The 21548-nt window shown below is 57.0% G+C and overlaps 1 protein-coding gene across 4 annotated transcripts; it reads right to left on the bottom strand.

Annotated features, from left to right (window-relative positions):
• Window positions 1-2407: 2407 nt before the first annotated feature.
• LOC120660454 (histidine protein methyltransferase 1 homolog) lies at window positions 2408-20058 on the bottom strand. 4 transcript variants are annotated; one of them, XM_039938993.1, is made up of 8 exons: window positions 19539-20058; window positions 19375-19440; window positions 17942-18008; window positions 17758-17858; window positions 17460-17504; window positions 3605-3910; window positions 3406-3508; window positions 2408-2741 (listed from the first exon to the last, which is right to left on the bottom strand). In XM_039938993.1, exons 1-8 carry the CDS (start codon window positions 19695-19697, stop codon window positions 2659-2661), a joined length of 930 nt encoding a protein of 309 aa, XP_039794927.1. In that variant the 5' UTR covers window positions 19698-20058; the 3' UTR covers window positions 2408-2658. The 4 variants fall into 4 exon arrangements, with proteins under 4 accessions (XP_039794927.1, XP_039794928.1, XP_039794929.1 ...); XM_039938994.1 differs by having other exon boundaries at window positions 3605-3838; window positions 19539-20050; XM_039938995.1 differs by having other exon boundaries at window positions 3605-3823; window positions 19539-20050.
• Between the last annotated feature and the right edge of the window lie 1490 nt (window positions 20059-21548).

Genomic DNA, 21548 nt, shown 5'->3' with positions numbered 1-21548 from the left:
ACGTGTGTCGCTTGGAATGCCGTCTGTAGTAGCAGTTGATTGCTACCCTGTTTTTTGGGTGTCTATCCTGAAATTTTACTCATCTTCTACCTCCAGCCATCCTGCCCTTCCAGCGCCGGTCCGCCACCCGCCACCTTCAGCGTGGCCGAAGCTCGGACGCAGCCTTAGCTCACATGCACGGACACCGCACCGCCGCCTCCCGCCACGTCGGCCCCGCCCCGGCACTGGCCCGACCGCCTTCCTCCACAGCCACCAGCCTTGCCGCCACCGCGCCCGCCACCACCGCCAGGCCGGCCTACCGCCGCCGGGCCCACCTTCTAAGGCCGAGCAGTAGCCTCCTCCAGCAACCCCGAACCCTAACCTCACCGGAATCTCGCCAAAGTTGGAGAAGAAATAGAGGATTTAGAGCCAAACAAATTCGAGTGAGGAGAGCCTCCAAACCACGAGGGTGAGAGGTATAGCTTTTCCCTTTTTTTTTTTAAGATTGCTAACCATCGATGAAGAGCACAATGCATGCCGTATTGCTGTTGCTGCAAGGACGCACCATGATACGAAACTGTGGAAACGCGGGAATAATTGCTCTCGATTACGACGTCCCTGTGTGAAATTTTCTGCATTCAGAAAGAGGCCTCCGTTTATAGTCAGTCCATGGCGGCAAAGGCCTACAGAGCTTTGCGACGACGAGGATACACACCCGGCCAAACAGATCACCTGACTGGCACTGGCAGCGAAGTGAATACAGAATAGCATCAAACTTTGCATTCGCTCACAGCAACTGGAATGCACTAGCTAGGACAACAATCTCTTTTTTTTATCTTCAAATGATCATCAGATGCAATCACCCCCCCCCCCCCCCCCACACACACACACACCAAAAAAAAAAGCAGAGTGAAACACAAAGTTCAACAAAGCACATCGCACATGGATGGCTCGCTTGGTCAGTAGCCTTTCATAGCCAGCGAGTGGCACAAGACTGACACCACCGAGACTCCAGGCCTGGTGGTGCCTACTTGTCAGTGACTCACTTTTTGCGCCGAATTTCAGGGCAGCTTCCGGCCTCAAGCAGCCACCAATTGAACGAGACCTCTGTTTGAGGTTGGGAGTGAATGAAACTGACAGTAGGCTATGGACGAGAGACCCTGCTCAATCTGCGCTCATGTTTCTGCACAAGATCTGACGAACCTCTGGTCAGGATCAAACAGCAGAGCAGATCGACCCAAGCTCAGATGCAGCTGCCAGCACGACGACACGACACGGGTATATATTGCACACAGATCAAAATGAAAAAAAAAAATCAATACTCAGCCTACAGGGCAGGACCAACTACCTCATTTTCCACTCACACACATATCATACACACGGTATTCATGTCGATACCATCACCGGCCAGGAACACGGATCTCTGGTACCTGCTTCTGCTTGCTTCTCGACCAGAAGTCAGAATGCACCCCTCCCATGGCGATACTGACACCTGCTCCTGTGGCCGGCCAGGAGCGGCCGGGAGAGCACCGGGAGCCCCCACGGCGACATGAAGATGACGACGGCGGGGCACGTGGCGCCGGCGCCCGCATGCCGGATCTTGGCGGAGAGCTCGGCCACCTTTCTCGGGATCCTGCCCCACCAGAGCTTCTTGGCATGGAACAAGCAGGGGGGAGACGAAACCGCCTTACCGTTCAGCGCCGCCGGCAGCCACCGCCACCGGGACCGCGGGGCGGCCGCGTCGTCCCGGCGCTCCAACCGGCGCTCCAGCCGCTGGTACTGGAACAGGCTGCCGGCGCTCCAGCCGCTGGTACTGGAACAGGCTGCCGCCACGGCCACCGCCGCCGCCACCGACGCCGGTGTACTGGAAGAAGCCCATCATGGCAGCTTCACCGTGAAAGCTGCAATGCAGGAGATATAGACACTACGAGGAGGGCGAGCGTACACGCAAATCACAAGGACTAAACACACACAGTAGGCACATGGAATGAGAAACGTGGAGATAGGGACAAAGCTTGCCCTAATGCCTCATTCCTTGCATCACATGGGGCTATGGACATCCTCTCACATCCATGTCCCTACCCCATTGGCACCTCTCGCTGTCAGTCTTGCTGTTGTTTGGATGCATGACATCTCGAGTGTTTACCGGGACAAAAACATTCTTCTTGGCTGCCATGAGTCACCTCCTTGGCCCCATGCCAGCAAGCATGGTGTATCATTCCGGATGGAAAGCTGGAAGGGTGAAGCATCCGGGGTAGAATTTTGTCCCTGGGCCCTTTTTTTGACTTGTCAGGTGTTACTCAATCAGTTGTGTCTGCCATTGGAACTAGCAGGAATCTTGGCAATGATGTTGAATGGGAAGTGGAAGCTTTTGTTTGTTCTAGGAAGGGGATACTTTTGTTGGTGGAAAATATGAGAGAATTTGGGAGATCATGGATAATTCATGTGTTAAGGAGGGGCAACACGAGTTTAGAACATGATCTGGAGGTACAGCAATTTCTTGATTATGGTCTGGAGGTTCATAATCATATCAAAATTCCAAATGAAAAGTTCGGCTTTTGAAATAGTCAAAGGTACATTAGCCGAATAAGGGAACTCCTAGACCAAGGCTTCCCTCTACCAATATGGAGTACAGTACATGTTTTCAGTTTCTTTGACAATCGCAAGGGAAGTGCTAATCTATTTGAACGAGAATTTCCAAACCTCCCTAACATTAGATGATCCATCGGCAACATCATTGAGCCGCTCAGTTAGCATAGCGCCTAGAGAACAACAAAAAGTCAGTAAAAAACAATGCTTGAATACCACACGGTGTTCAGAGAAATAGTTCATAGTCTACAGTTATGTCCCCATCAACAAAAAGATAATACCATCTATTGTTATGGAACGTAAAATATCATATTAAGCATGGATAATCTACATTTTACAACTATACATTTAGAACACATGTTGATACCATTCACTAAGAGTAGAAAAAGAAAAGAAGAAAAATTTACCCCTCTCTTCAACAACATATGACACATTGGACAGACAAGATAATAAGCAATGACATTGTTTGTAGTAAAATGTTAGTAGAAGTACCTTCTCTTATACTGTAAAAGTACATAGCATAACAAATCCAGCTAATTAAATATCATTATTTCCTTGTCACCGATCTAAATAGTTTTCGTATATATTAGCGGTCAAAGTTGAAGAAGTTTGATCATTTGAAAATATAAAATGTCGTATAATTCTGAAGTGGCATATGTAGAAGAAAGAGGAAATGAAACATAAATGATCACCATGAAGCAGTCAGATATCATTTCCCTCATGTTTTTCACAAGTTTACAAATCAAGCATTTGATCCTACTGGGAAAAAAAGCTATGGTGTACACAAATAAAAATCTTGCAGATTAAAGTTCTACATAGGAAGGACAAACAACTTACCATCTTCTTCAACCAAGCGTAGGAACGGTCTTGTGCCACCACCCACGCCAAAATAATGCTTCTTCCCTGCCATGTAAACCACACCCCCAGGGTAGCGCAAGCACTGCACAAGGCTTTCAATGTGTAAGAAAGACAATATTCAGCAACCTTTAATCTAGAAGAAAGAATATTCAGTAAAATGAAAATTTTGAATGTTGACCTTCTTGATAAGCCTGTAGAGATTTGGAAGAGAAGATAACGCATAAACAGTCTCAGCCATCATGATGATATCATAACCATTATATGTTTTATCTTCTGTAACACCACTGGTTGTTCTGTCTTGCTCAGCATCTCCGCAAAGAAGTAGCTTATCCATTTCACTCCAATCACCAGCAAAGAAACCAACACTCGTAGATGTACGTGTTCCTTCAGGTGGCTCCTTGAAAAGATTGACCTTCGCATTTGGTATGGTCAGGCATTTAAGAACCTCAGCATTGAAATCTTGGAAATGAATCAGACAAGCACCCTGACAGTTCGAGTTTCGAAAAATCAATATATATGTGTCGGGTACCACGATTAGGGACACCCTAATCGGGGTACTAAGATCACTCTGAAAAACGCAAACACATGTTAAGCGACTGAGCCCACGAAGGCCCACGGCCTGCTTCCCATCCGGAAGAAAGGAAAGGACCCAAAGAAGCCCAGCGTGCGGCCCATTCGCATCCCCCTCGAACCCGCGGGACGATCTCCGCCTCGCTCGAGGGCCCCGTCGAGACCCCTCGACTGCGCCCCGCGTCTCCGACTTGCTCGAGGGTAGCGCACCTACCCTCGAGCGGGCAAAACATCTCCGCCTCGCTCGAGGGTAGCGAACCTACCCTCGAGGGAGTAACCCATCTCCGACTCGCTCAAGGCCACCTCTCGACATAAGGGACAAACGGCCCTGCCGCTCACCCGCCCGTCGTACGAAGGCATTAAAGGCCAGCCACTCCACCACGGCACCCAGGACAAGCGGCGTCGGGCCTCCATTCCCCACAGTGGATGTGACCGGGGTCCCATCCGCTTACTCCGGTCACCACTCCGCCATCCCGGATGTTGTAGCAACACTGCGGGACCTGCGACGCGGGACAAGACAGGCTCGGCACTGCTCCCGTTACTATTCTGCTTACACCAACCGTCCGGACCCGCCTCTCGCTGGGAAAAGGGTCCGACGACGTCACGTGTCCTTTGGTCCTTTGGAGAGGGGCGCTCAGCACACACGGACGGAGTCCGGGACCTCCACGTGTCCCCCGGACCTCCTAGTGTGCACGCCCGCACTCCGACCAGGGGGTCCGGGGCCGCCGCGTGCCCCGCTACCGCCGGTGCATGCAGGACCCTGGCCGCAAGGCCCACTAAACGCCACCGCGCCGTATATAGAAGACCATACACCAGCGACGACCATGCCGCCTGCAGGGGATGGCAGGACGCCGGCGCGATCTCCGCGGGACGAAGGACGATATCCAGGACGACTGCCACGCCCGACGCCATGCCCCACAGTGTACTTCCTACAGTATTCGACCACTGTACCCCGCGATTCGGAGGAAAGCGACGACTTCCACGCCCCTACTCATGTACGCCGCCCCTCCTTGTGACTATAAAAGGAGGAGGCAGGCTTCCTTTAGACAAAGAGCACAAAAAAAAACGCCTTCGGACGCGATCCATCATCACTTACGCTCCGGCATCCCTATTCGCCACGTTCAACCCCTCTTCTAGCAGAGACTTGGGAGCCTTCCTCCCTCTCTCGCCTCGCTTGTATCCCCTACTACAAGCACTCCGGGTGCAAGATAATACAGTGCCCTCGCACACTCCCTTTGCTGGACGTACGGCCCCGCAGCCGGAACCAGGATAAACTGTGCGTTACTGTGTTGCCTCTTCCATCATCATCTGGGACGAGGAAACACGCAGCATTTACTAGTTGGGATCCGGACCCCCGGGTCGGGACACCGACAGTTGGCGCGCCAGCTAGGGGCCGCTGCGTGACATTTTTCTCTAGTTCCCATTTCATTTCCAGGGATGCCGAGCAGATCCAACCCATATCCTATGGGTGTTTCGGATCCGCTCCCAGCGGGACACATGATCTGGTTCGGGAATCTCGAGTTTAGAGCAACCGGCAACGATTACCTCATGCGGCTCCTCTCGCTCGGACGCAACCCCGTCACCCCGACTTCACCAGCCCGGCGCAACAGGCGCTCGGGTCAGCGTTCGTGACAAGCACGCGCGGAGCGGCGTCGTGCGGCACGCCACAGCTCCCCCACATGGGTTGAGGCTGGCATGTCAGGACTCAACATCACGGCCAACGGGGCCACCGCGTCGTCATCACGTGCTTCGGCGTCATCAGCGCCGGCACTGTCACCTGCTGCAGCACCAGTGTCTCCCAGGAGGGGCTCGACCTCGCCGTCGCCCTTCCCCTTCGGGATGCGCAACACTGCCACCCACGCGTCGTCAACCAGCGCTAACTTCACCAAGTATGAGGACCTGCCGGGTCATCATCTCCTGTCGATCCACAGCCTCATCGCGTCGTCTCCTGACGAATCCTACCCCAAGACGGCGAGCTCAATCCCTGACGACGTCAACTTATTCATGAACAACTTCACTCGGACTACTCCGGGGTTCGCGACCCCGACGCTCTCCGCTTGTTCCAGCTGGCGACGGCCTACTGCCTCACCTGCTCTGAAGACTCCGGCGAGGGGGATCACGATCCTGCCCGGGAGTGCTTCATGTTCCAGCTCGCGGACGGGCAAGACGACAACATTCCGGGCGACGACGGGGACGGCGGCGCGGACGCGCAGGCGAACCAACCTTTGGTGCCGCCTGCAGCCCCTTCTTCTTCGTCAAGCTCGGCGGCGCGACAAGCTCAGCTGGCGCAGCTCAAGGAGCTTCAAGCTAAGCTCGACGAGCAGCGTCAGCAAACCCAGGAGCTGCGCACCGCGCTCGAGCAGCAGCGTACCGCGCGTGCAGCACATGCCCAGGCGGCGGGACGCGTCGCTTGGGAGCGGATCCTAGCCGACGACAACGTCGACAAACCTCCGGAACTGAAGACGGCCGGCGAAAAACTCGTCGCTGCGGCCTATCTACTCCAAGCTATGCCCGAGCCATCGACGCCTTCGGGCCGCAACCTGCGCCGCGAGGCACAGGAGCTCATCGAGCAAGCTGCCGTGCAGCAAGCCGAGAGTTCTGCGTCTCGTATGCGCTCGAAAGCCCCGGAGCAGCCTGGTGGGACTGCGCACCAGGACCGCGAGGTTTCTGTGCACACACCACCAGCAGGGAAGCGCAAGGCAGCCGTAGCGCCCGGTGCGAAGGCACCCTCGGTGCACGAGCGCGACGGGGTACACCCTCTCGACGGGGTGGACGCTTCGACCCCGAGCACGACAGGGGCGAGTCACCGGAGCCTCCGGGCACCCGGGTGTTCAGCCGGGAGATCCGAACTGCATCTTTTCCCCCGCGCTTTCGACAACCCAACACCCTCGTCAAGTACTCGGGCGAGACCGACCCTGCAGTCTGGCTCAACGACTACCGCCTAGCGTGCCAGCTAGGCGGCGCGACGGAGGACGCGGTCATCATCCGCAACCTTTCTCTTCACCTTGCTGACGCTACACGAACGTGGCTCGAGCATTTGCCCGCGGATCAGATCCACAACTGGGCCGACTTGGTCTAGATCTTCGTGGGCAATTTCCAGGGCACATACGTGCGCCCTGGGAACTCTTGGGACCTCAAAGGGTGTCGACAGAAGCCCAACGAGTCCCTGCGCGACTACGTGCGGCGCTTCTCCAAGCAATGCACCGAGCTCCCCAGCGTCACCCACGTCGAGGTCATCAACGCCTTCCTAAAGGGTACGACATGCAGGAACCTGGTGCATGAGCTCGCGAGAAGCCGTCCGACCAACACCAACGAGCTGTTCGACGCCGCCACCAACTACGCCACCGGCGAGGAGGCTGTTAGTGCCATTTTCGACGACAAGTCGAGCAAGCGCAAGGACGATGCGCCTGCGGAAGGCAGCAACGTCAAGCCCAACGCCCCCGCCAAGAAACAGAAGCGGGGGAGGAAGGGAAAGAAGCCGGTCCCACCGAACCAGCGCGGGTCGGGGCAGGCAGAGGACTCCGAGGAGGCCTTCGCTGCCCCCCGCAAAGCGATCAAGTCCCAAATCTTGGCAGACTTCGTGGCTGAGTGGACGGACACTCAGCTACCCCCACCGCAGATCCAGGCCGAATGCTAGACCATGTTCTTCGACGGGTCGGTGATGAAAACCGGCGCCGGAGCCAGTCTCCTTTTCATGTCACCCCTCGGAGAACATATGCGATACGTGATACGCCTACACTTCCCTGCGTCTAACATGGCAGAGTATGAGGCACTCCTCAGTGGCCTCCGCATCGCCATCGAGCTCGGCGTCAAGCGCCTCGACGTGCGCGGTGACTCTCAACTCGTCGTCGATCAAGTAATGAAGGAGTCTAGCTGTCACGACCCGGAGATGGAGGCGTACTGCAATGCAGTGCGCCGCCTCGAAGACAAGTTCAACGGCCTAGAGCTCAATCATGTCCCGCGCAAGTACAACGAGGACGCCGACGAATTAGCCAAGATCGCGTCGGGGCGAACCACCGTCCCCCGAACATCTTCGCTCGTGACATCACCAAGCCCTCCGCCGAATTCATGGATCCGGCAGAGCCAGGCCCCTCGACCGCTGGGCCCTCCGGCGGGAACCTCCCGGCGGACGAGGTCGAGCCCATGGACATTGACTTCGGGACCACCTCCGCGGACGAGGCCGAGGAGATGGAAGTTGACGAGGCCCCCACTTCGCAAGATTGGCGTGTTCAATACCTCGACTGGATGGTTCGAGGGATCCTACCCTCGAACCGCACCCTGGCGCGGCGCCTCGCTAGGCGGGCCAAGTCCTTCGTCCTAATCGACAACGTGCTATACAAGCGCAGTCCCTCGGGCGTCATGCAGCGATGCATCCCCGCCCCCGAGGGCAAGGAGCTGATCCGCGACATCCACGCCGGCATATGCGGCCATCACACTACGCCGCGCACCCTCGTGGGTAACGCGTTTCGGCAAGGTTTTTACTGGCCCACCGCGGTCGCCGACGCCACTGACGTCGTGCGGACCTGCGAGGGTTGCCAGTTCTACGCTCGAAAGATACACCTCCCGGCCCATGCTCTGCAGACCATCCCCATCACGTGGCCGTTTGCCGTGTGGGGACTGGACCTCGTCGGTCCGCTACAGAAGGCGCCCGGGGGCTTCACCCACTTGCTGGTGGCAGTCGACAAATTCTCCAAATGGATCGAGGCTCGACCCATCGGCAAGATCAAGTCCGAGCAAGCAGTTCTATTCTTCACCGACATCGTCTTCAGGTTCGGGGTCCCGAACTCGATCATCACCGACAACGGCACCCAGTTCACAGGCAAGAAGTTCTTGACGTTCTGCGACAGTTTCCGCATACGCGTGGACTGGTCGGCTGTGGCACACCCACAGACGAACGGGCAAGTGGAGCGTGCCAATGGCATAATCCTCCAAGGACTGAAACCAAGGATCTTCAATAAGCTGAACAAATTCGGCCGGAGGTGGCTCACGGAGGTACCCTCGGTCATCTGGAGCCTGAGGACGACCCCAAGCAGAGCCACGGGCTTCACCCCGTTCTTCCTCGTCTATGGCGCCGAGGCCATACTCCCCACTGACTTGGAGTACGGGTCGCCAAGGCTCAAGGCATACCAAGAGCAACAAAACCAGCGAGCTCGCGAAAACTCGCTGGACCAAGTGGACGAGGCTCGAGACGTGGCGCTCCTACACTCTGCGCGCTACCAACAGTCTCTACGAAGGTATCAGGCGCAGAGAGTCCGGCGCCGAGACCTCGAGAAAGGGGACTTGGTGCTGAGGCTTCGACGGGACAACAGGGGCCGCCACAAGCTCTCACCTCCATGGGAAGGACCGTACATAATCGCCGAGGTGCTCAAACCCGGCACGTACAAGCTGGCAAACGAAAAAGGCGAAGTCCTCACCAACGCTTGGAACATACAACAGCTACGTCGCTTCTATCCTTAAAATTTCAAGCTATTTGTACATCGTTTGTACTCGCATTTTCAATTTCCCGAAATAATAAAGAAGTACGCTCTACTTGTTTTTTTTTTTGGGAACCCTCCGGAGTCCAGACCCTCGAGGGCTCGGACGCGCACAAACACTGAGGTACGCCTGGCTTTACCCTCGGCAAAGCCAAGCCTCCCTCGGGGGCTACTACGGGGGGAACCACCGAACGTCCCCAAAAAATCGCCAATGTTTTTTCGAAATATTTCCGTCTCGACCCTAAACTTCTCGTATCCTTGGAAAAAAAGGACGTGAGGCGTAAGTAACTACGGTACGGGGCCGGCCGAGTCGCGGGACCGCCTACGCCTCCGGGATACGGCACCCCCCTCACCACCCCACGCCTACGTTGCTTATGAACGCGAAATTTCCTCGCAGACGTTCATCTAAGTCGCCTACGAGAACACGGAAATAAAGTAAAGAAACATAGACTCGAACGCACAAAGGCCTCGATGGGCCACACAGTCGATTCAACGAAAATAAATCTCTTATATTCATAAGATGCGATTAAAAAGTGCGACTACAATAATCACTAATCTATTACAAGGGCTTCGAGGCCCAGTTTTCCTACAGGCTACCATCCCCCCTTATGGGCCTTCAGTGGCGTCGAATTCGGCGATGGGAGGGATGTCTGCTTCGAGCTTCTCGGCGAGAACGGTGGCGAACTCCTCCGCAGTTGCGTCGGCTTCGTCCATGATGGCCGACGCGGCGTCCGCATCAGCATCATCGGGAACGACGTACCCCGACGACACCCTCTGGAGATCCATGAGGTAGTGTGTCGAGGCCACGGCGAGGGCCCGCAGGACACCGAGACGGAAGGTGCTCTTGGCGTGTTCGGCAATCCGGCCGCCTAGCGCGCGCAGGCGGCTGATCACCGAACTGCCCGAGACGGCACCCTCCCCCTCGAGCTCTTAACACACGCTCACGGCGGTTTGCTCCAGCTCAGCAAACTCCATCTGCGCTCACGGGTGTGGACCGCTTCCTTCGCCGCGGACTCGTCCGCCACTTTCTGCCTCAGCTCTGGACAAAGGAAATCAATGTAAGTTACGAAAAAAAACAAATCGACGAAAACTCGAAGGTACTCACCCGTGATGTTCCTCTGTGCCTCCTCCCTCTGGGCTCGGGCGGCCTCTTCGAGCGAGGACAAGGAGGCTTCCTTCTCCCTAAGGGCGGCCCCCACGTTCTGGATGGCCACCTCCTTCCCCTCGAGGGCCTCGCGGCCCCCACCGGTGAGCGCAGCTACGACCACCTCCTTGTGGAGGAGCTCGGTCTTTTGCTGCTCGAGCGATGCCCCGAGGCGCTGTAGCTCGGCGCTCTGCGCCTCAGCTTCCCGAGTCTTCTCCTCGAGCGCCGTCCGGAGGCGTTGCAGCTCGGCAGCTTGCGCCTCGGCCTCCCGGGCCTTCTGCTCCGCTGTCGCCTTCTGGACGTCCCGCTCACCGGTAACCCGCGCCAGATCCTCCTCCAGCGCCTGCTGACGCGCTCCCTGATCTGCCATTTTCGTGTTGGCTTCGATGTTTTTGAGCACCAGCTCGGCGTTGTGCTGCCCGAGCTGGCCCATCTGGGAGTACATCCGGGTCATCTCGGCGCTCTTCTCGCACGAGATGTCCCTCAGCCGCTGCAGGTGGGAAGGCGTGGGTAACAACATGTTAAGGACGAATCGAATCCGAGCAATTTTCAGGGGAAAGCATTTACCTGGCTGACCTGGTAATCCGCCCCCTGATGGAGCTGGAACGCGCGGTCGAGAGCTTTTAGGATCTCGCGGCCGACGCCAAGCTGTGTGTTCCAGGCTTCCTCCTCCTCTTGCTCCTTGCGGAGGAACTCCGAGGGGAGCCCGGACGGGACGATTGCCCCGTGGTGACGCCCCTCAGACGTCCCCGCCTCGAGCACGCCCGCGCTGGCCGACGCGAACTCGGCGATATGCGCGGCGGCGCTTGCCGCAGCAGCGGGGTCAATGTCCATTGAGTCCCCGTACTCCTCGCTGCTGTCCGGCAGCTCCACCACCGCCGCCACACATCCTTGCGCCGTTGGCGCGGGGCGCGGGCACCACCGCGACGATACCCTCGTCCCGGGCCTCGGTGGGCTCCGAGACCGGGCTCCTTCCGCCCCTTGCGTCGTCTCCTCCTCTGCGACGCCCTCGCCCTCGGCCCTCGGGGGCTCGAGGACGAGGGTCTCCTCCTCTGCTTGGTCGGCAGGGCGCTCCTGCGCGCCCCCACCAGTTTCTCCTCCCATATCCGTCCGGGCGGCGCTAGTCGCGTCGCCCTGGCCGGCCTCACTTCAATGATTGCCCGGGCGGCGCCGTCCGCGCCGCCCCGGCCGGTCTCCTCGGCGTCGTCAGCCTGAGCGGCTGCTTCAGCACCGCTCTGGCCGGCATCGCCACCCTCCTCCTGTGCTCGAGCTTGCTGGGCCGCCTTGGCCCCTCGAGCCACGGCCTACCGCAGCTTCGCGGCCTCCACCACGAGGTCCACGGCAGGCAGGGGCTGCGGCGCCGTGTGCGGCGTGCTGCGTGCCCCAGTCTTGAGGGCCTTAGCCGGGGCAAGCTGCACCGCATCCTTGGCGACGGCCCCGGGGCTGAAAATCGAGGAACACAAGTTGAGGACAACAGGATCGAGAAATCGACCAAACACGCAACAGAAACGAAACCCAAGTTTACTCACCCGGATCGAGTACTCATGCTCCGCTTCCTCGTGGCGCTTCTTCGGGCCCGAGGCACCATGCCGCCCCTCGAAGACTACCCCGAGGGCGCCCCCCTCGTGTCGGCCCGGTGACTCGAGGCTGCCAGCTCGGACGACTCCGCACCAGCCGCAGCCTCGTCGCCACGGATCAGCACCTGGTGCGCAGGCGTCTCCTCACCGGCTGCCGGAGGCGACGACTCCCGCTCTGCCCCCTCGAGGGATGGGTGCGCCGGTGACTCTGCCACGGCCCTTGTCTCTTCCGGCGCCGCCGGCGTCCCCTCGTCTTCCTCCCACTGGTAGGTCGGCGGGGGGCGTCCCCTCGTCTTCCACCCGCTCCCGCCCCGTCGCCCCCCAGAGCGTGGTCCTCGGCGTCCGAGGCCTCCTCCTCGTCCTCCTCCGAGGACTCGGGCGTGGCGGGCCGCGGTTTCCCCTCCGCGCGAGCAAGCTTGCACGATTTGTCGTGCTTCGCCTTCCTCTTCCTCTTCCTCTCGGCCTTTGCCTCCGCCGCGTCCTTCCGCCTTTTCATCTTCTCCGCGTGGAGGCGGTTGATCTGGCGTTGTTCCGGGACCGGGGGCTTCGAGGTGCCGCACCTCAACCCCTGCAAAGCACGCCCGAGATGGAGTCATGAAAAGGGGGCTACACAACACACACCGGATTCGAAATCAAAACTTACCAGAGAAATGTACCCCGGCTCGGGGCGCATCTTGATCCTCCAAAGATCCTCGGGATTTTGGGGGAACTCCGCCACCGCGTACTTTGCCCTCCGGGCGGCGGTGGTGCGGGAGAGCAGCTTGTACGACGTCCTCGAGCCCTCAACCTGGCTCCCGGGGGTGAGCTGGAAGATCGGCAGGGCCCTTTCCACGAGAGGGATCACCCTCTGCCGGTGGAAGTTTGCGATGACGGCCGCCGCCAACCCCTTCCTCGCCAGATGCGCCAGCGCGTCGGTGAGGACTTCGAGCTTGTCTTGTTGTGCTGGGGGCGACACCCCCCAATCCCACTTCGGTGGTCGCTCCCGGAGCACCCTGTTGGTGAATGCCGGGAGCGCGCCGCTGTAGTTCCGAAGATAGAACCACCCTCGGCTCCACCCGGCGTTGTTTGTCGTCATCTTGCTGTGGATGTAGAGGTTCCTCCGGGATTGACGCACGTGGAACGTCAGGCCGCCGGCGCGCGCGAACTGCCTCGGTTGGCCCCGCCCGCTCTCAATGAAGAGTTCGCCGCGGAACAGGTGGATCCAGAGGTCCCAGTGCACTTCTATCCCGAGGTACCCCTAGCAGACGGCGACGAAAACCGCCGCCTGTGAGATGGAGTTGGGGCTGAAGTTGTGCAGCTCCGCTCCATAGTAGTCGCACAACGCCCGCATGAACCTGCTGACGGGGACGCCGAAGCCTCGCTCGTGAAGGCGCACGAAGCTCACGACGTAGCCTTGCGGGGGCTTCGGCTCGGTCTCGTCCGGATGCGGGGAAATCCACGCCGGCGCCCCCGAGTCGATGATCCGCGGCAGCAGCCGGTCGGTGACCAACTGCTCCAGAACCGCCACGGTGGCGGAGGATTTCCCCCACGGCAATGGCTCCTGGATGTCCGACATCTTTGCGAGTCGAGGGGGGATGCGGGAGTGAAGGCTCCGAAATGGCTAAGGTGCGCTCTCTCTCTCTTTCTCTCCTTCTTCTTCCTCCTTTTCGCTCTTGGCTGCGGGCTCAGGATGCAGGGGAGGCGGAGAAGGCGAAGTAGGATGAAGGCAAATGGTTAGGTGAGCCCAAACAACCCTTTCCTCTTCGTTTTTATTCACCGTGACGGACGGAGCCGCGGCCACAGCCCGAATCTACCACATTCAATGCGGTAGATTTCGCTGACGGCTGGGCCCCATGGCCAAGAGTCTCCCACGCGCGCACGCAGCATTAACTGCGGCACGGTAACCGGCGGGCGCGGCGCGACTGTTGTGCTATCCCATCCGTCAACCGCCGCCCACGCCGCTTCGTCTACCCGAGGCTGTCGCCTTAAAAGGCGCGCCCCGCGTCGCACCGCACGAATCGGGCCACGTCACCCACCACCAGCGGAATACCCACGCGCGTGACTCGCGACTCTGCGTCGTTTTCGAATCAAGACGGAATATTCCTTCAGGGGTCTCTTTACCCTCGAAGGAATCGCATTCCGAGGCCTTACTGATCAGGGGTTCGAAGCCAGAGTCAGGGACTGCAGGGATGTGCCATACAAGCTACCCTCGAACGCGGAGTTCGAGACATCATACGCAGTGTTCAAGGCCAGTCGAGGGTGCCTAGAAGGGGGATGCCATCGAGGGAGAGCATCGAGCCCTCGGACCCTATCGAACGGGTCCGAGCCCCGCCTAGCGAACCCTTGCAAGCGCTTTATGTGACGTGTCCATGGACCACGAGCCGACCCTTATCGAACAGGACACGGACGTCCGCTTGAACTACCCGCTAACAGCTCACTAAAGCAGCCATAGCTCGCGGCCCGGGCATGGGTAGCATGGTGCGCTTCACCCCTCCTCCCTGCGAAAGGGCGACGAGGGTCGTAATCTAAGACGAGGGCTCCCCTGAACGCCTTCACACGGGCCTAGGCTCGGGGGCTCCTCGCACGCCACGGTTTAGACCGCACCCTCGAATAAGTCGACGACCGTTGATTGTGAAGCTCCACGTGTCTAACCAAATCCTCCGCTGTCAACGTGCGCTCTCCTGATGGTTAAGCTGAACGCCGGGCCGCTGTAGCAGCACTGAGAATGCCGAGGCCGGCTGAAAGAGTGCCGATGCCTGCTGAAAAAGACGCTGGACGGCCACCCCAGTGAGGCAACCCAGCGGTGCAACGTTTATAGCCCTTGGACGAGTACAAACACTCCTCCAAGGCCTCGGGGGCTACACCCGCGGGTGCGCGGACGCGCACCCGCGAAGGAAACTTCGCACATATTCGAGGGTCGTAACTCTCTGTACATCCCTATACCCTCGGTCATCCTCCCCGTGGAGGAGAAAGGGGACTTTATTGCTCAATGCAAATAAAAATTACAAAGGATTACCGGCGCGAAGCCGTCGAAAGATACAAACACATTGCCACCTACGTGGCAATTTTCCCTGTCTTGGGGAGGAGCGAGTGACGAAGAAAGGCACCGAGCCCCTGACTGACGCAACGGCCAGGCTGCTAGGGATGCGAGGAGGAGCCCCCAGGCCGCACGGGTCCAGCGGAATGCTCTCCTCGCAAGCTTTCTTCTACCGTCTCCCCCACCAAAGACCACGCGGGGGGTCGAGCTGGCGGACCGCGCCCTCCGCACCGTCTCCCCGAGAGCAACCTTGTTGCCGGGGGGGGGGGGGGGGGGGGGACGACGCGAAGAACAGCCGCCAGACCTGGCGCCAACGCCACGGTCAGGCGTCTCCATCCCCCTTCAGGCTAGGTGACATCGTAGGAGCAGGACCCCACGGGCCCAATGCTCTTCTGCTGATCCCACTTAAGCTGAGGGATGGTACGCACGCCCACTCCGGTCTTCCCCCACCGCTCGCAAGCATTCTTCTAGCGCCAAGGCCTAAAAAAGCCAGGCCACCCCGTCTGGGGGCCGACCACGAAAGGCAAAGGAAAACATTACAAGATTTAGGCAATGCTAGAAGAAAGAGCTGGGAGGTTGGAGAGGAAAGGGAACCCCACGACCCCTATTTATAGCTGCGCCGGGCACCAAGCTTCAAGCCTGTCGAAGAGCGGAGGCTTGGATCGCCCGTGACGGCGCGGCACTCCACGAGCAAAGGATGCCCTCGGTCACCGCGCCGAAACACGACCGAACAAAATAAAGCGAAGCTGAGCCCTGGACGCTAGGCGGCACAGCATCGGCTCAGGCCGACCGCCCTCGAACGGCGCGCCACAAGGCAACCAGGGAATGCAGGACCAAGCGAACACATGTTAAGCGACTGAGCCCACGAAGGCCCACGGCCTGCTTCCCATCCGGAAGAAAGGAAAGGACTCAAAGAAGCCTAGCGTGCGGCCCATTCGCATCCCCCTCGAACCCGCGGGACGATCTCCGCCTCGCTCGAGGGCCCCGCCGAGACCCCTCGACTGCGCCCCGCGTCTCCGACTCGCTCGAGGGTAGAGCACCTACCCTCGAGCGGGCAAAACATCTCCGCCTCGCTCGAGGGTAGCGAACCTACCCTCGAGGGAGTAACCCATCTCCGCCTCGCTCGAGGCCACCTCTCGGCATAAGGGACAAACGGCCCTGCCGCTCACCCGCCCGTCGTACGAAGGCATTAAAGGCCAGCCACTCCACCACGGCACCCAGGACAAGCAGCGTCGGGCCTCCATTCCCACAGTGGATGTGACCGGGGTCCCATCCGCTGACTCCGGTCACCGCTCCGCCATCCCGGATGCTGTAGCAACACTGCGGGACCTGCGACGCGGGACAAGACAGGCTCGGCACTGCTCCCGTTATTATTCTGCTTACACCAACCGTCCGGACCCGCCTCCCGCTGGGAAAGGGGTCCGGCGACGTCACGTGTCCTTTGGAGAGGGGCGCTCAACACACACGGACAGAGTCCGGGACCTCCACGTGTCCCCCGGACCTCCTAGTGTGCACGCCCGCACTCCGACCAGGGGGTCCGGGGCCGCCGCGCGCCCCGCTACCGCTACCGCCGGTGCATGCAGGACCCTGGCCCGCAGGGCCCACTGAACGCCACCGCGCCGTATATAGAAGACCATACACCAGCGACGACCATGCCGCCTGCAGGGGCTGGCAGGACGCCGGCGCGATCTCCGCGGGACGAAGGACGATATCCAGGACGACTGCCACGCCCGACGCCATGCCCCACAGTGTACTTCCTACAGTATTCGACCACTGTACCCCGCGATTCGGGGAAAACGACGACTTCCACGCCCCTACTCATGTACGCCGCCCTCCTTGTGACTATAAAAGGAGGAGGCAGGCTTCCTTTAGACAAAGAGCACAAAAAAAGACGCCTCCGGACGCGATCCATCATCACTTACGCTCTGGCATCCCTTTTCGCCACGTTCAACCCCTCTTCTAGCAGAGACTTGGGAGCCTTCCTCCCTCTCTCGCCTCGCTTGTATCCCCTACTACAAGCACTCCGGGTGCAAGATAATACAGTGCCCTCGCACACCCCCTTTGCTGGACGTACGGCCCCGCGGCCGGAACCAGGATAAACCGTGTGTTACTGTGTTGCCTCTTGCATCATCATCTGGGATGAGAAAACACGCAGCATTTACTACTAGTTGGGATCCGGGCCCCCGGGTCGGGACACCGACAATATGAGGAATTATTTCAAATGCCAGAAAAGAAAGGATAAAGAGCAATACCTTAAGACCTGCAAAAATGCCAGGGAGGCCATGTCCACATCCAAGCTAAAGAATCAAAAGGAATGGCTGATGTAAGCAGCATGATCAACACAACTGTTTGTTTGAATAATTCTGTTAAGAATTTGGTCACTTGGACATTCTACTGCAGATTATGATCCCAGGTTCATTTGTTCAGTACAAATACAGAATAGAGGAAGGTTACACAAAATATAACTAGGCTCAGTAGTTTCAACAGAAAAAAGAATTGAATCAATAAGGGTACATGCAAAAACATGACACCTGAGAGCAAGCATCGCACCTCTAATACACGTTTGCTTTCTAGAAGCAATCTACCTTCTTTGATATCAGAATTTAGAGCCTTCACCAAGTCTAATGAACCTTCCCACAGCTTCAGCCCACCTGCTGCCAATTGTTTTGCTCAACTTCGCAGAGCCAAATAAATACAAATATGGTGTAAAGAACAAAATGTATTCAGTCTTCACCTTCGTATTTTCCTGGGACCAAATCAGAGTCTTTAACTCCAAAAACATCAGATGTACTCACCCTCCCCTGGTAAGATTGAGAAAGAAAACTAGTTTAGTTTAGCATCATCACAAGGATATGAATGACCAGAGGTGGACACAGGCATGGACACTGTTTAATGCATCTAAATAAAATTCAAAATTTAATAAAACTAAGTGTCTAAAAAATACCATATTCAGTCTTAATCAATATCAACACCAGATAAGCAACCATAATCATATTCCACAGCTTAGTCCCTGTGTTGCTTGTTGTTGCCCACCCACGATGTAGGTGCTAGCCACTCTATCATGCCCAAAAAATGATAGCTGCAGTGAATACTAGTGGTCATATACTGGAGTTCCCTTTGGAGCCCTGATTCACAAAATAGGCTGAGAATAACCCATTGGATATGGTACACGAGCAAAATCTTGTCGAACAGCAGTAATAAACTTAACATTATAGTTGCTGTAATGTGTTTATGTGCAATCAGGGTGTTTGGCAAGGCAACTATTCCAGTTTTAAAATATATCTTTCCTTTTTTTTGGTTTAGGGAGAGGGGAGGTGAGTGCTTGAACTTTGGAGTCTTAAATGTTCCAGCTAGGGGTGGAAAAAGGGAGGGGTTGGGGGTGTGTGGGAGGGGGGGGGGTTATAGAATTAAAAAGAAAAAGACATTGAGATGGAGGTAACTCAAAGCTATAGTTGGCCGATGGGAAGTTCAAAGTGCCAGTTTTTGGCATAAGCACAATTTAGTGCCCAAACGAGAAACGACACAGTGATGTGGCATGCTAAAAAGCTAAGCAAAGGAGGTTTCCATCCCCACTTGCATGTTAAACAAGCATTGCATCACTCTCAGCAGCACAAGGTAAGAAAATGATTGATAAAGCAATTTAACACACTGTTTCCGCTTATCACTTAGTGGGATAAATGAAGCAATTGCAGCATGGCAGCATATCAAATGCAACCATATCTTGATGTGTAATCATGCAATTGACCTGTACTCTGGGTACAAATTCAACATAAACAATTTTATCAATTCAACACGATCAATTTTATTATGATATAGTCTCTGTTTGGTTGGGTAGCACAATTTGTTTAAGCATGAAACTCGAAATTATGTAAGAAGTAAAAGAGGTAAACTTGCTAATAATAGTACGTATTGGTCTCCTTTTTATTATGATTCACTGTCTGTCATTTGTCTCCAAACATGTACTCCATACATATATAAGTTTGGACATGTTATCTAAGGTAGAGTAAATTAGAAAATACATACATAGTTTTCCCATTTATGTATTTGTTAGCCCCTGAATCCCTGATTGCTTCCTTTGCAGTATAGCAGAGTTCAGGATTACACGATGACAGAAGCATTCCCACAAACGCAAGGCAGGCAAGCGAGCAAGCACATTTGCAATCGTACCTTGTAGATCGTCAGGGAGTCATCAACCACAACCGGATCCAAGCTAGCTGACGCAACGGGCGATTCCTGCAAGATCACCCAGCAGAGATCAAAGCTTTAATGCTATAACAAAAAACAAAAGAACAAGGAAACAGAGCAGAAAAGAGGTCGAGATGAGAAGGTACCTCGGAAAGCTGGACCTCGACGGCCGGCGGCGGGGGCGGCGGAGGAGCGCCAGAGTCGAAGCCGAAGCCGAAGGAGGCGCTGCCGGGGTTGGAGAAGGAAAAGAGAGGGGAGGCGAAGCCGCTGGTGGTCGTGTTCTTGGCAGCCTCCGTGTTCTCCATTGGAACAGCTGCGGACCTGCCGCGGCGGAGCCGGCGGCTAAGAAGGGCAGGCGGAGGTGAAGGCTTCGGGACGGAAAAGAGGATAAGAAGAGGAGGGCGGGCCGAATCGTCCGGCGCCGGCCACGAACAGCCCGTCGGTGGCGGTATCTGGCCGTTGGAGGCCGCGGCGACGACGGAGGTAGGGGCGATGCCTCGGGGAGGCGAGGCGACGGTCGGTGCGTCGCCTCGGCAAGGGGATGAGCGGCTGCGAGGGCCCGCGAGGGGAGGGGCTGCGGCGACGGCTGCGGTGGGCGGAGGGGCTGACGAGGCTCGGGGCGGCCCGGACGGCGGCGCTGCGGGTGCCTCCGGAAATCCTACTGCGCGAATGCGTCATGCGTGTGGGTATATGGCTGGGCAAAAAACCCAATACCAGAGGTCCGAACCCGAAAAACCCGAGCCCGAAAAACCCGAACCCTAATACGGGTTCGAGCTCACGGTACCCGAAATTAATACGGGTAGTTCGGGTTTTGGGTCACGGTACCCGAAATACCCAATTTACTCGAAAAATTGGTCAGCCCATTAGCCCAAATAAATTGCAGCCCAGCCCACCACCAACACCAAGCGTCCAAGCCTAACCCTGACCCCACGCCGTGCCCCCAGGCCCCAGACGGCTAGACGCGACTCGCCAGACGCCCAGACCCCACGCCGTCCCAACCCCGCGCCGCGCCACCGCCCCAACACCGCGCCGCGCCGCCGCCCCCCATGCTAGCCCCAGCTGCCCACCGCGCCACCGCCCGCCGCCACCGGCACCACCTTCCGCGTGCGCCTGCGCCTGCGCGAGCGGCCGAGCGTGCAGGCCCCCAAGCCCGAGGCGGCGACTGTCGAGGCCCATTCTTCCCGAATCCCGGCGACCGGCGTCGCTCTCCGCCTCGCCCTCTTCTTATCCCCGGTGACCTCGGCTTCCTGTCCACATATGGCGGCGACTGTCCATATGGAGTGCTGGGTGGTTTGGACTTTGGAAGCGAATCTGTCTTAGTCATGTAGTTTTTTCATCTATGATTTGATTTGTTTGCTTCAAAACTATGTTTATTAATTGTGATATGTGAAGTGTGAACTGTCACGGTTTGGACGTGTGAAGTGTTAGTTAATTTCGTTTGAACTGTCAGTTTGGACGTGTGAACTGGATGTATGGTTGGGTGTATTTGATTTGATTTTATACCGCATATATGGAGTTCCAGAATTTCGGGTAAAACCCGAACCCGAATCCGAATTTTCGGGTACCCGAATTTTCGGGTTCTTCTTTTTCCCAACTGATTTCGGGTATCATTTTTGGAAACCCGAAATTCCTAAAATCCGAACTACCCGACCCGAAAATTTCGGGTAACCCGAATGCCCAGCCATACGTGTGGGTGGGGTTAGCGGAACGGCTGGCTGGTCAGCCCACCGGCCGAACGGCTGGGCTGGTCAGCCCAGCCAGATTCAGCCCATCCCAATAGAGAGTCTTTAATCAGTATACTATCAAAGTTATTTTTGATCTACATGCCCTTAAAAAAAATCGGTCGCACGTGTATATCCTGTCGCTAATTTTTTTTACCCACACATCCTTTTGGACGGAATGGGGTGTAACGGTGGCAAACGGAGTTGTAAAAAGACATTTTTGCCCCTGAGCTGGTGATTAGAGCACCGGACTGGTCTGGAGGGAGGTTGGCGCGCAGGAGCGCCTGGGCGGTCAGGTGCGGTTGGTGCCCCTGGGAAGCGCCTGGGCAGGGTGTGCATCCGGTGATTCAATTTTTTTTGTATTGCAGATGTAATAAAAAATAAACACAATGGAAAATAAAAAAATAAAACAAGAATAAAGGCATCCGTGAGGAG

Source organism: Panicum virgatum, chromosome 2N (genome assembly GCF_016808335.1).
Source record: "Panicum virgatum strain AP13 chromosome 2N, P.virgatum_v5, whole genome shotgun sequence".
Taxonomy (NCBI): Eukaryota; Viridiplantae; Streptophyta; class Magnoliopsida; order Poales; family Poaceae; genus Panicum; species Panicum virgatum.
Note: the sequence above shows the minus strand (reverse complement) of the source record. Positions and strands in the feature narration are given on the sequence as shown.

Coding starts and splice junctions, on each gene's coding strand:
- LOC120660454 (XM_039938993.1), bottom strand. CDS start 19,697: ATGGAGAACACGGAGGCTGCCAAGAACACGACCACCAGCGGCTTCGCC. Junction 18,009..19,374: donor ACTCCCTGACGATCTACAAG/GTACGATTGCAA, acceptor CAATCTTACCAG/GGGAGGGTGAGTACATCTGA. Junction 17,505..17,757: donor AAAGCAAACGTGTATTAGAG/GTGCGATGCTTG, acceptor TTGATTCTTTAG/CTTGGATGTGGACATGGCCT.